This window comes from Accipiter gentilis, chromosome 22 (genome assembly GCF_929443795.1).
Source record: "Accipiter gentilis chromosome 22, bAccGen1.1, whole genome shotgun sequence".
In the NCBI taxonomy this organism is placed as follows: Eukaryota; Metazoa; Chordata; class Aves; order Accipitriformes; family Accipitridae; genus Astur; species Astur gentilis.
This window is the reverse complement of record NC_064901.1, coordinates 5,788,033-5,800,634: the sequence shown is the minus strand read 5'-3', so window position 1 is coordinate 5,800,634 and position 12,602 is coordinate 5,788,033. Positions and strand designations below refer to the sequence as shown.

The window sequence follows — 12,602 nt, the reverse complement described above, 5'->3', positions numbered from 1 at the left end:
AACAGGTCTGAACAACCTCTCAGGGTCAACTACAGAGAAATGTATTTTTGTCCAGCTGTCACACACCAGAAGAACTAAAGCGTGAATAATGCTTTTGCTCAAGATGAGAAATTTGGAAGCATGTGAAATGTTTTTAGCAAAAATAGTCTACAGGGACATCCTCTTTAAGACAGGGAATCCACATATATTACTTCTCACTGACAAGCCGTAAGATATTAGTAGGAAGTACCTTCCCTCAGGTTTGACTGGAGAACCACATCAATCAGAATACAGAAAAATAAACAGTAGACTAAAAATTATACTTTTTTTTCCATCTTTATTACTCACCCTAAATATAATCCTGCTTCTATTAGATCTCAAAGCACTTTTTAAAGCAGAGCAATATCGTTACCCATGTTTTACAGAAGTGGAAACAAAGACAGAAATGATTGCTCATGGTCACATGCAGAAAGTCAGTCTCTGATCTGGGAAGGGAATCCTGGTTTTGCAACTCTCAATCCAGCCCTCCATCCAGGAGGACAGACTTCCTGTCCCTTACCCATTCCAGAACTGTACCATTATAAGCAAGTAGCCACCTCCTCTCCCCATATTATGTCCTACAGAGTATTTCCTGCATTGTTTAGGAATCAGTTTAAAAACTGGTACCATTCACATAGATTATTAAAGGTATCCTTTCTCTTAAGTAGTCCAACAAGGTCATTTTGACAAAACCTGTCTTCACCATGGCTTAGTGATGAATTAGTACCCAAACAAAACTATGTTCACCTTACATTTCATCTTTAAACAACATTCATTGGATTTCAGGATCAATATTCCAATTGTGCTTGCAATAGCCACTTGCTAGCTAGCTATTTTTTACCAGACGTATAATCATTGTTACTTTCAAGAAGTTATGATTGGGACTCAACTATTTAATTGCTTTGATAAAAGGAGAAAGGCATAACCCACTACAGTATAACATTTTAGGTTAAATTCAACACACCTTTAAGAACTACATTGCATATGTGCCTATTTGCAGGACTTAATCTTAACGTGAGGGTTTTGTGGTGGTTCTAAAAATCAATCTTATCTGAAAGAAACTGGGTTATTTCAGGTGATAGAGAGGCCTAATTAGGTATACTAAAAAGGCTAGACCAAAATTATGCTGTGCCAAACATCTCATTACCCCATCCCAAATTCAAATTATGTGTTATACAGTGTTGTCTTACCTTTGCCTTTGTGTTTTTTCTGCTTCTGCTCACTCAATTTATCCAATGGCAAGTCACTGAGGTCCAGGCTATACAAGTTTCTAGCTAGTACTTTAGTTAGTGTCTCCATTGTCAGTGACCATTCAGTGGCAAGCTCTTCCCAATATGTCAGTGATGACATTACAGACAGCAAGTCATCCCAAAGTTCTCGAGAGATGTACACATTTAGATTCGCTTTGATCCAAGCTACTATAAGAGTCTAAAAGAATAAAGTGAGAAAAGTTGGGTTCTGAACCTAAGATGACAACATTCAAATGTTACTGCTTAAAAGGAAGCTTCTAACTGCCACAGAAATTTCTGCATAGTCCTGACACTCTTTTCATCACCAGTACAGAGACTTTTACTTTACAGATCCTATTTACAGAGAAGCCACAACAGCACTCTGCAACTATAAACTTTGAAAGGATATGCTACAGCTTACTGCAAGGAATTAAAAAAACAAAAACAAAAACAAAAACCAAAACACAAAACAAATCAGTTGGTTAGGAATGGATGGCATGGAAGATTTTGTGCTGACCTGACCTAATTTTGCAATGGAAGCAGACTAAAACTGCACACATTGCCAGTTATCCCAACTCAACTAAGGGACAGCAATTTTTTAATTTCATAGCACCCCAAAACCCATTGTCACAGTGTCATTAAATATAAGGACAGAACGTAACAAATGTAGCCATTTCTTTAACCCACACCCTTCAATGTTATCTGGGTAACATGATCAATGATTTAAGATGACAAACCAACAGTGGTTGTTGCATCTAATCTCTTAGTCAAAATTAAGCTGAATTAAAGTGAATTTATCTTTAATTGCCTGGAAAAGAGGTCCTGCAAGTCTTCCAGCTAAAGTGGAGTTTTTTCTGCCTTGATACTGCAGGAAAGTTTGGGGTGGTATTTTCAGCACAGATTCAGTAACCCTGAGCAGCACAAGTAGCATCTGTTCCCTGCAAAACAATATTAAACTTACAGTTACCATTTTATTATACTTCTATATATACCAGGATACTTCTAAAGATAATAACCAAGCTTGTTTTGCTCAAACAAATTCCAAACAGGACATAGTAATTACAAGCAGCCTAACTTGGTTATTGCAAATGAAATTACTCCAATCTTCTTTTCACACTTGAGAGTCAGGAATCCCTGTCACCCTGTAACATCTTCTGCCAGGTCATTCAAGTGCTATCACCTTCAATGGCCTGAAATTACAGGCAAAGTTTTAATTATATATCCAATGTGAGCCTTTACTTTTTGGTTTCGGGATTTTTTTTGTTATGAATGACAGGTTTTGGCAATGTTACATTATGATTAACATACCTCATCAATTATTTTGTGTTGTGCCATCTTTGCCATCACGGTCTAGAGTCACTTCTTTACAGGGATGTGAAACTGGGAAGAAAATACTGATCTAGTGGTATCTGTTTGCTGTTATTACTACCAAGTTTCCCAGCGGCTAGCCTTGAACTGACTCTTTATTTCCTCACAAGAGGAGACAAGCTTCACATGACATGTAATGTCAGCTCTACTTACCCAGAGTTCAAGAAATATTAGTGACAGATTGAATACAAGTGAAGTTAAAATGGAGTACATCAGCCATTTGAAATCCCCTTGCTACTGCTTCCTTGCAATGAAGAATGGTGGCAATATACTGCATCATTAGAGACAGCTATTTAAAGGAAATCCCCTTGCTACTGCTTCCTTGTAATGTAAAATGGTGGCAAACAATATACTATATCATTAGAGACAGCTATTTAAAGGATAGGGGGAAATAATAGAAATTAATTTGAAAGTGGGTTCCCCTGTACCTGCTAGGCACCTTAAGCACTGCAAAGGAACAAAACAGTTAAACAGTACATGGACTCCTGTACACAATTACAGATCAAGAGCAACCCATGTCTGTATAATAGTTATCCATGCTTATCTGAGGATTTTTTGTTTATTTTTAAATAAGGCTGTGAAGCTTCATGGCTCTCTTCATATTTTAGCACTTTGACACATAAGCAAAATGCCCTGGAAAAAAGTCATCAGTAGCTCCTTAACAGTAGTCTGTACAACCTAGCTTGCTTCTTTTTTCACTGAGGGCTAAACTACCTCAAACTAACTAGGTGCTTACTACTGGCTTTAACAGAGCAGACAACCTCTTCCCCTGTGGTAAATTGCCTGTGATGTTAAAGTCCATGCATTTACTGATTTAGAGCAACTGATTCACATAGTCAATACTACTCTACTGGATTTACTACCAAGTAAGTTTTCACATTTATCTTGTGAACTAATAATCTAAGATAAAAGCATTAGCATTTTACCATGTCTTCTTGTCCATAGTCACTTGGACTACCATGTGACGGTAGATATTAAGAATGCGTTTACACATATCAGTGTGTTCATCCAGCAGAGCTTTAATTTCATTTGCAGGTTCAAGAAAGAATATATTTGAAGAATTTATTATAAAAACCTGTAAGTAGAAAAGATTGGATGTTATGAGCTTGAAGCACTTTGACATTTTCAGCAGTTCAATTAATAGTAACCAGGAAGAGAAAAATCTATGATTAACAGAAAATGCTGCGTATGCACTCAGAAGTATATATTTAAATATAAGTCAGCTTGACATGATGATAAAACAACAACAAAACTGATGTTTTCCCATTTTTTTCTACAAAACATATTTGTGTATTTTTGCTCTCATAGACAGATGGTACAATAAACTACTCTATACAATTATTTTAATATGATGGACAAAAATGTCCCAGTAAAGAAGTCCACTGGACAAAAGTTCCACCTGTAAACCAGGAACTGACTAGTATAATATATGCTAAACTACCTGAAATAGTCCTGATACACAGTGTGTGCTTCAGCATGACGAGGCCTGTATTATGTTCTGGGAGACTAAAGCATTCATCCCACTGTGATCAGCAAGGCTTACCAAAAGTAGGAAACACTTCTCCAAAGTGGTTGACTTCAGTGGACAGTGAATTAGGGCTTTCAGAACAAAAATGATGAAAAAAAAGTAGGCAAGGACACTGTAGGAGTTACAGGAGCTACTACTAAAGTGTTGTTATATTTTTGCGTAAGTTTGAGAAGTATTTGAATCACAGTGAGCCCTAGATTTCCAATTATTTTTAACCTCTCTTCCTTAATCCACATGTACAGGAAATCATTGGTTCTACAGTTGTAATTTCCCTCTACTGAGAACTTTGGATTTTAGTAATTAAAAACTATTAGTATGTAGCTTTACATTCACTAGCCTCAACTAATGAGCCTACCCCACTCTAAGTGCCTAGAAATAAGTCTATACAAAAATTAAATGCGTCAAATGAACCTTCGTCTAAAAAAAAACTTCAACATGAACAATCTCCCAGACATTCTCAGATGTTTAAAACTTAGTATACATTGCAAATAGAAAAAGTACTTCACCATTTCATTTCTCAGAAATGGTTCATATTCTAGTCATTGTATGCAGAGATTATGAAGCTGAAATTATTGTAACATATGTGAATTTAAAACTGATTTCCACTACAAAGTTTATTTCTATATATAACAGTGTACACCACAACAGGAAACCCTATTCAGGAAATCATTCAAGCTGTGGTAAAAATAGTGAGTTCTAATTAGCGTGGTCACCCATGGTAAAAGCACACACAGTGGAGTGGCAAATGCACGTCTGTTTTATTTTGTTCAGAATCAGTTTTCTTATGGATAAAAGAGTATTATGGAGGCTAGAGTCATATACACACATATGTGTATGTTCATGCACATATTATACATAAAATACACACATTTTATATGACTGTAAGAGCGTTTCAAAGACCCTCAAGTTATACACACTTGATTTTCTATATCCTCAACTTCAGTGAAGCATTTTGCTGAATATTTGAAATTAACACAAATTCTACCCTGCCAAATTTCCCAGAAACAGAAAACTTCTGTTAGGGAACTTCTGCAAGTCTCCATTCCTCAAGGATATCACTGAAGTACAGTGTTGTTGTGTCTGATCAAAATTTTGAAAAGCTTATATACTCATCTAATCTGTAATTCAGATAAAGATGAGAAAATATCCCAGTACACCTTATTATTGAGATTAGGAAAACCGCAGGTAATGATGTTTTGTTTGTGGTGACTAATAGCTTAAAAGAAAAAAAAGCTTCTAAGCATTCTCATTAAACACTTAATTAGAATAATTTGAAGACATGGCACTCAAATGAGATTTATTTTTTCTGTTATATGATGAAGAGCAGAATACATGTCCTAATGCAAAATTAAAAGATTTTTTTACTGTGTTATCCAACACTTGTATATACGTTGTCCTACTTAAGGTCAATAAAGATATAGTGAACCACTGCCATTATTCTAACACTATTTATCATCAAACTTTTAAAATCTAAAATAATTTTAAAAATTCAGAGATGCTTTGAAGGACCATGGGATTCCCTTGCAGGAGTATTACATTATATTCCACTCTTTATGTGCCGGTAACAAGAGCATTATTATTAGAATGAAAATTAGATATCAAGTCTATTTCATACCTGCAATACTGACTGTACTCCAGCTCGTACATTTTGCTCTTCAGTATCAATTTCGGACATTTTATGCAAAGTGTCTTCGTAACAGCCATTTCTTGCCCAGTTTGAATTTCTAACATGACTGGAGTTCATCCCTTTTTCCTGAAAAATATTTTTTCTTAAAATCCCATAGATTTGTAGACAGGTATTTTGGTTTTATATTAAAAGAAAAAAGATATAGTATATATTAAACAATGGTAGACAGATGTTTAAGATGCATCTTAAAGACAAAACTACATTTTAAGAAGTTTGTAGCGATTATTTTAAAGTATCTGGATGAAATAACTACCGGTTTTCCTCATCCTTTTATTTATATATAATTTTTACACTGCTGAAGGTTAGCATGCTGTATAATCCACATCTTGAGAATAGTTCATAGAACTGTATGAAGTTTTAAATTGAACCAACCACGTTGAAAATCTACAGATAATGGATCAAATTGGTAGCCCATTAATGCACTGTTTAATTATCATTGATTTTCCCGAACAGATGCTCTGACATCAAATTAAACCACATATAATTTGTCGAGGAGGCCACTTCTCTGTCTACTAGCATATCAAAAAGATGCACAATTAACGAACAATATTTTACCTCTTCTCTTTCTTTTGCTTTCTCTGATGAATTGTGGTCAGCAACGTTTTGATCACAATCTACAGTTGTGCACTGCATTATTTCTTCAGGTTCTTTCATAAATAAAGGCTTGTCTTCTTGCTGAATCCATTCCTGATACACCTTTACCACTTTCCTCATGGCAGCTGCTTCACATATCGGCAACAGAAATGCCTGTGAGTAGAAAAAGAAACAAACAAAAAACCAGTTACAAAACCTGAAATCAAGTTGGACTCTATAATGTACAGGTTCTAAGGGATAAGGTGGTGCTGGTGGAAATACAGCCACTGTAGGATCCTAACAAATAAATTACTCCTAAACCTAAATGTTTGCTCATTTTCTTCATCTGTAAACTCAAAACATGAAAAAAAAAGTTTTAACAAGAGAACTTGTCAAGGAAGTACTTGGAAAAATTCACTGCCAAAAAGAAAGATATGAGAGTCCATACGTGCATATCTACTCAACACCTAATCTGCTGAAATTAAGACCCAAACACTCATCAAAAATACATAAAACAAATGAGCAGAAGTTTCTATTACAACATGTTCCATTCAGAGGATTTGGAAGAGTAGAGTTAAATCAGTTCTAAATGACTAAGAAAAATTTAAGTGACACACATTACTGGTAGCCACGTATCATATTTTTAGCTAAATGAGTTTTTACAAAACAGTATCCTTAAAACAAATGACTACCTGAAAAGCCTTCAGAATTAGTTTCAAAAAAGCGTGCATTTGAGTCAGTACGATGGCTGATCACTGCCCTCTTCCGGGGGTTTTCTCTATCTGCTGTGCTGGTAACAACTAGTCACAGATCAGAAACTTTCAACATTAGTCAGATTTTAACTAACTATAAATACATTTACCAAAGACCATGATGCCCTAATTGTATTAAAAAAAGAACAAATAAACTACACTAAAACATAACTTTATGGACCCCATGGTATGAATGTTGAAAACTCATTGCCCATGTCGTTAAGGAGGGCCCACTTGACACAAGTGGTACCTTCTCTCTCTGGACATAGACATTTCATACCAGCATCACACCAAAAGAATTTTTCTATGTATTACAGAATTCAACTGACAAGTTCATCAGTCACACATGATCACTCATCAAGTCTAACAGTCCTCTGCAAGGCCGTATACATTTTTTGTACCCTGGAGCCTAAAGTGCATAAAACTTTTTTTCTACAATATTCCCACCATTCAGTACAACTTAAATTTCCTCCTGACGGGAATAACTTAGCCCTAATGTTTTAGAAATATTAAAAACTTCTGGCATATTAGAAATGAACTTACACTGAAAACTTCTGGCTAAACAATGACCTAAATGAGATCTCATAACCACACATGAAAGCCAAATAATCTACATAAATCACGGAGTGCCTTGTGAAAAGAACAAAGACAATTACCTTACCTTTGCTGTCCCTTTGGGGGGGGGGGGGGGGGGGGGAGGAGGAGGAGTAGTTTCTAAATAGAGCATCAATAATTTAGACTCTACATTCAATGTCTCAGACTCCGTAAACTCCTGAGTGGCAGCTGAATTCAAGTAACTCCATTATCTCCTTCAGCAATGTGACCAAGCTCTTCAACACATTGTATGTGGATAAGCTTCTGACATTTATTTGCCTTATTTAAAAATATCCATTTCATCCAGATATACTGCAGTTTTAAAATGTTTTGTTTTCTGCTGTTTAAAGCAATTAGTGCCATGCACTTCAATTGAAAGTTAGTATATTTTTTCTTTACTATTATTCAGAAAAATCTCTTCATCTTTTGATCTATAGCATGGGGCATAAAGAAAGTCTATCTTGTTCTGTTCTCCCACATTGAACTCAAAATTATGTATTTTCACCTTATAAATAAAGACTCCATATTCTGGCATTTGTTCTCAGTTTTAATTTGTTTAATAGTTTCCAGTTCAGAAATACTATTTTGAGTATGCTCAGCTAACATTTCTGGTTGCAGTGAAGTCGGAAGCAGAAGTTGTTACCTTCCATAGCCATCTGTCACACTCTTCTGATGAACAATATCAAGGTAAGGACATTTGCTCCTAAAACAGCTCTTTAACAGCTGCAGACTCCCATAGGAGGCTTATATTAATATGCTTGGTTGTGAGCTCTAATAGGTACAGGGTTGATGTATGAAAAGATCAAACATTCCTGCCTATGGGGAACTGTAAAGTCTAAGTTAAATGTTGTCGAACTGGTTATTAAAGAAATAAAGTTAGAAAAATCAGGAACCAGGGATATTCTACACAGAAAATATTTCAGAGAGTGTTAACTTTTCAATTCTTAAACCTTAAAGGCAAGATGACAGAAAAAAACCTGTACATTTATATAATCTTCTGCTTAGCAAATGCTCTTGAAAGAAAACTATGACATAATCATCATTTACAATAAAATAATCAAGATTCTTGCATTCTAAAGAGGGTTCTTTACCTGTCGAAAAATCTCAGTTAGAAAATTAACATTGCTTCTTTTAGAAGAAAAGACTTTCCGGACAATTTCAATATCGGTTAAATGCTCTTCATCAATACTGCAGAGGCTGGAAGAACTTGGTTCTCTCTCTGTTAGAGTACTTGTATTAGAATGAGATTGTTCTGGCTCTGCATTTTTATCCTGCTTATCAGTACTGTCATTTTTGCTGTCCTCCCTTGAAACCATGCTAGCAGCTGCTCTCTGAAACAAAAATTAAAGAATAGTCCATAGCTCATTTTTAGTACAACAGTTGAACAGTACAATTTTAAATTATACTGCTGTATAACTTAAACAGTACTAAGAATTCAGGAAAAAAAACACCCCAAACCGAAACAAAATAGGATTCATCGCATTTCAAGGCTTCTTATGTCTATTTGATTAAAAACAAAATAGCAGAATTTGAAAAAAAAATAATCATAGTGAGTCCTTCTAAAGTGAATTCATAAGTAGAAAATTGTTTACAAATTTCATTTTTAAAGTTCTTCATTAGTTGTAATTATCAGAGGAGTACACACTACTGACATAACAATTAAGAGAAAAACGTGAAAACAAACACTTTTTTCTCTATTTGGTTTTACCTGAATATTCTTTGGCACATTTTCACCTTCCATCCCAGGAATATGAGGTCCTGTATGAGGTTTTGGCTCAAGCCAGAAAGACACCAACCATCGAATGACAATAACACGAGCCTTAATAAAAGGTTCCTTTGTGCAATATATTGCCTCATTGGTTTCAGCATCTTTCTTAACCATTACATAGTGTGGCTTTGGTCTCATTTGTGGTATATCTGTAAGGAAACACATCATCTTAAAAATATGTGCAGAGGGAAAGCTCTATATAAGAAAGACATCCTAAAACCATAACCAATGCACATGAACTTTCAGAGGTGCTGTTTTTTCATATTCACTGTTGCAAAACTCATCCCAAGATGTGCCAAAATGGATGTGACAGAGAAAATTTCAAGACTAGACTATAAAACATCAAAAGGCTGTAAATTTCTCCTGGAGGGAGACAATATTGTCAGTCCAACAGACAACTTGTTTCTGTTATGCAAAATCTTTAATTTTTTATCTGAAAGTGATTTCTATAGCCTTACATCCTTGCTTGCATTTCTTTTCTAAACAAGTAAACACATTTCTTGTAATTGTTTTCAGCTTTAAGCTACACGCTATACTCAATATTTAAAGATAGACTTCAGCAAACTCACTACTTCACACACTCATTGAAAACTACAAAGGAGTTCTAAGTATCAAAATAACTGTTAACTAGAGTAGAATATGGCCTATACAAGAAAACTATTTTTCATATAGAATTAAGATATTGTCAAATTTCTTCAATATTAAGAAGTGTTTATAGTTGTTACTAAGCAACAATTTATGTAACTCATACCCTTTTACAGCTTTTTAAGAGTCCTATATGTCACTTATCCCCTACTACCAAACCTACTGTGAAAAGCAGGTGCAGTTTAGATGCAAGGGATCACATTTCCTAATGCATCCCTAGAAAGATCTTTGTGTTTGTCTACAGCAATCCACAATAAAGGAAAATAATTAGTGATAAGGGTCAGAGTTCTTTACTGACACAGATCCCAATCTCTAATCATGGCTACAATGGGAGAGCTTCAATTCTAAACTGTATTCTAACAGCAGCTGCAATAAACACAGCCACTTCTGGCCCTCTAACAGGTGAAAGATTAATAGAACAGAGAAATCCTGCTTCAAAGCCACATGAGTTTCACAGCTTCATGTAATGCCACATGTGCACTAGCAACTTTTGCTGGACTTTGCTACCAGAGCAAGGGCACATGCATCTTCCCATGACTTAGCTGAAAGATGATTTTGTGGCAAGCTTCTGTACTGGCTTGAAGGGAATGCAATGAATGACACCCAGTGGCATGCCAGCTAGCAGGAACTGTGATTATCTGGGGTCTATAGCCTACAATTCCATTTTCTCCATCCCATGTTCTACATGATTGCTTAGAACTGTTCAGCTCTTCTGGTTCTCTACTGTGCTAGTGACAAAGATGCTGACAGTGTCACCAGTATTACTGAATCTACCTCACAAAAAAAAAAGTGACAGTCCACTCAATGTGGATGGAAATGACATGTGCAGTAAAAATATTAAAGATGGAGTTGGGGGTGGGGTATGAACTGACACAGACAGTTTTTAAATTGTGCATAATGCACATTTCTACAGGGACAAAAATCAACAGCACAGTTCAACTCCAGCCACTTATCAGCCAACTCAACACTGCAAAATGTCATTTCTGCATTCCACAACCCAAGACAGGGTGCAGAACAATACCAATTGTTCTGCAATACCAATCATCAATCTGAAGCAGCTACAAAACTTTCAGGTGTGAATGACGTTTCTCTGGGAGTGGTGTGCAAACTCTATTCCTAGTTCTAGAAGGGCAAGTATGAGATCAGCTCCAATACAAAAAGTAGATGAAAATTCATCTGAGGACTGATTATGATACGTGCTGTCAGAACACATCCTGCTGCTGGTGTTTCAGTATCATGGTTTTCCACACACACAAAAAAGCCTCGCAAAAAAAAAAAAAACCAACAAGAAAACCCAAAAAGGAGGCAGCAAGGGAAATGATGGTCCTATCCAAATATGAAGAGTGATAGATTGGACAGAGATGGTATTTCAGCACTGACTCAACTCTTCTATAGCTTGTGGTACATAAGTAAGAGATAATATTCCATGGTTTTATGGGCCAGAAGGTAGTTCAAAGATACTAAAGGTGGGGAGTCAAAAAAGATACAAAGTAGTCATGCTGAAGAACATAAAGTTGTTTCCTGACTATATCTTCCTAATGCAAGGTCAAGAGTTGTTTTAAGGGATCCAGCATAACTTCTATGAGGTTATGGTATCATAATTCAGAAAGAACAAATCTGGACAGCAGCAAAGAAATAATCAGCTACTATCTAGGCAATTAACTTATGACAGCCACATAGACTTTTAGGCATTTGAAGTGAATACAGCCTACCTGCCAGACTGCTGTAAAGGTTACCTTCATTACAAATACACAACACAACACCCAGCATCAGCACTGAGGATATCCAAGTTGGTGTATCTCAGTGTCATTTCAACAGCCACATATAAAAGTAGTGATAAACTCGTCATGGTGCTGCTAAATTGAGGAACGTTTCCAGAACAGACTTTAAAGTCACATCCACTATTTTTAATGGAAGCATTATTTTTAGAGGAAAAAACTACATGAGTCTTGTATACCATCCACCTAGAGTAAGTAACAAATGCACAGAATACTTTTTAAAAAGCTTACAAAGAGTTTATTTACTACAAATAAAAACCAGTACATTGTTTTCATTCTGTGGAAAGCAGCAGGTTAGTAGGAAAATTAAAAATTAATATATCTTAAACAGAAGCATGTATAACAGCACAATCAGCAAAAAAAAGGAAGCAAATGCCTGGTAGCACAGTATTTAAAGATGCAAAAATCAGTTCTCTCTGCTATCGATTAGCATTCAGCAGGGCATGAAGACTGCAATACTAACAGTATTTTCAAAAGGACAAGACATCCTGTGGACATGTAGTAAACATGTCCTTGCAGCACACTGTCTCCTTCTGTAGTTTCATTATATCCTCTCAAAACATTTTCTCTCTCTATTCCCTCTCAACTGTATTATGTGCTGCAGCTGCTTCTCAAACGTATCTTCCTTCAGTCATTTCTTGTATTTTCATATTTCTGTCCAT

General features: G+C 35.7%; 1 protein-coding gene across 8 annotated transcripts in view; it reads right to left on the bottom strand.

Annotated features, from left to right (window-relative positions):
* RALGAPA1 (Ral GTPase activating protein catalytic subunit alpha 1) overlaps nt 1-12,602 on the bottom strand; it is a 134,330-nt gene that overhangs the window by 98,261 nt on the left and 23,467 nt on the right. For all 8 annotated transcript variants that reach the window (XM_049825465.1, XM_049825464.1, XM_049825467.1 and 5 more), the window contains exons 9-15: nt 9,458-9,666; nt 8,841-9,080; nt 6,386-6,577; nt 5,759-5,896; nt 3,542-3,690; nt 2,056-2,185; nt 1,209-1,446 (exon numbers count right to left, since the gene is read on the bottom strand). In XM_049825465.1, coding sequence (XP_049681422.1) covers nt 1,209-1,446; nt 2,056-2,185; nt 3,542-3,690; nt 5,759-5,896; nt 6,386-6,577; nt 8,841-9,080; nt 9,458-9,666 — 1,296 coding nt within the window. The remainder of the gene's footprint in view (nt 1-1,208; nt 1,447-2,055; nt 2,186-3,541; nt 3,691-5,758; nt 5,897-6,385; nt 6,578-8,840; nt 9,081-9,457; nt 9,667-12,602) is intronic.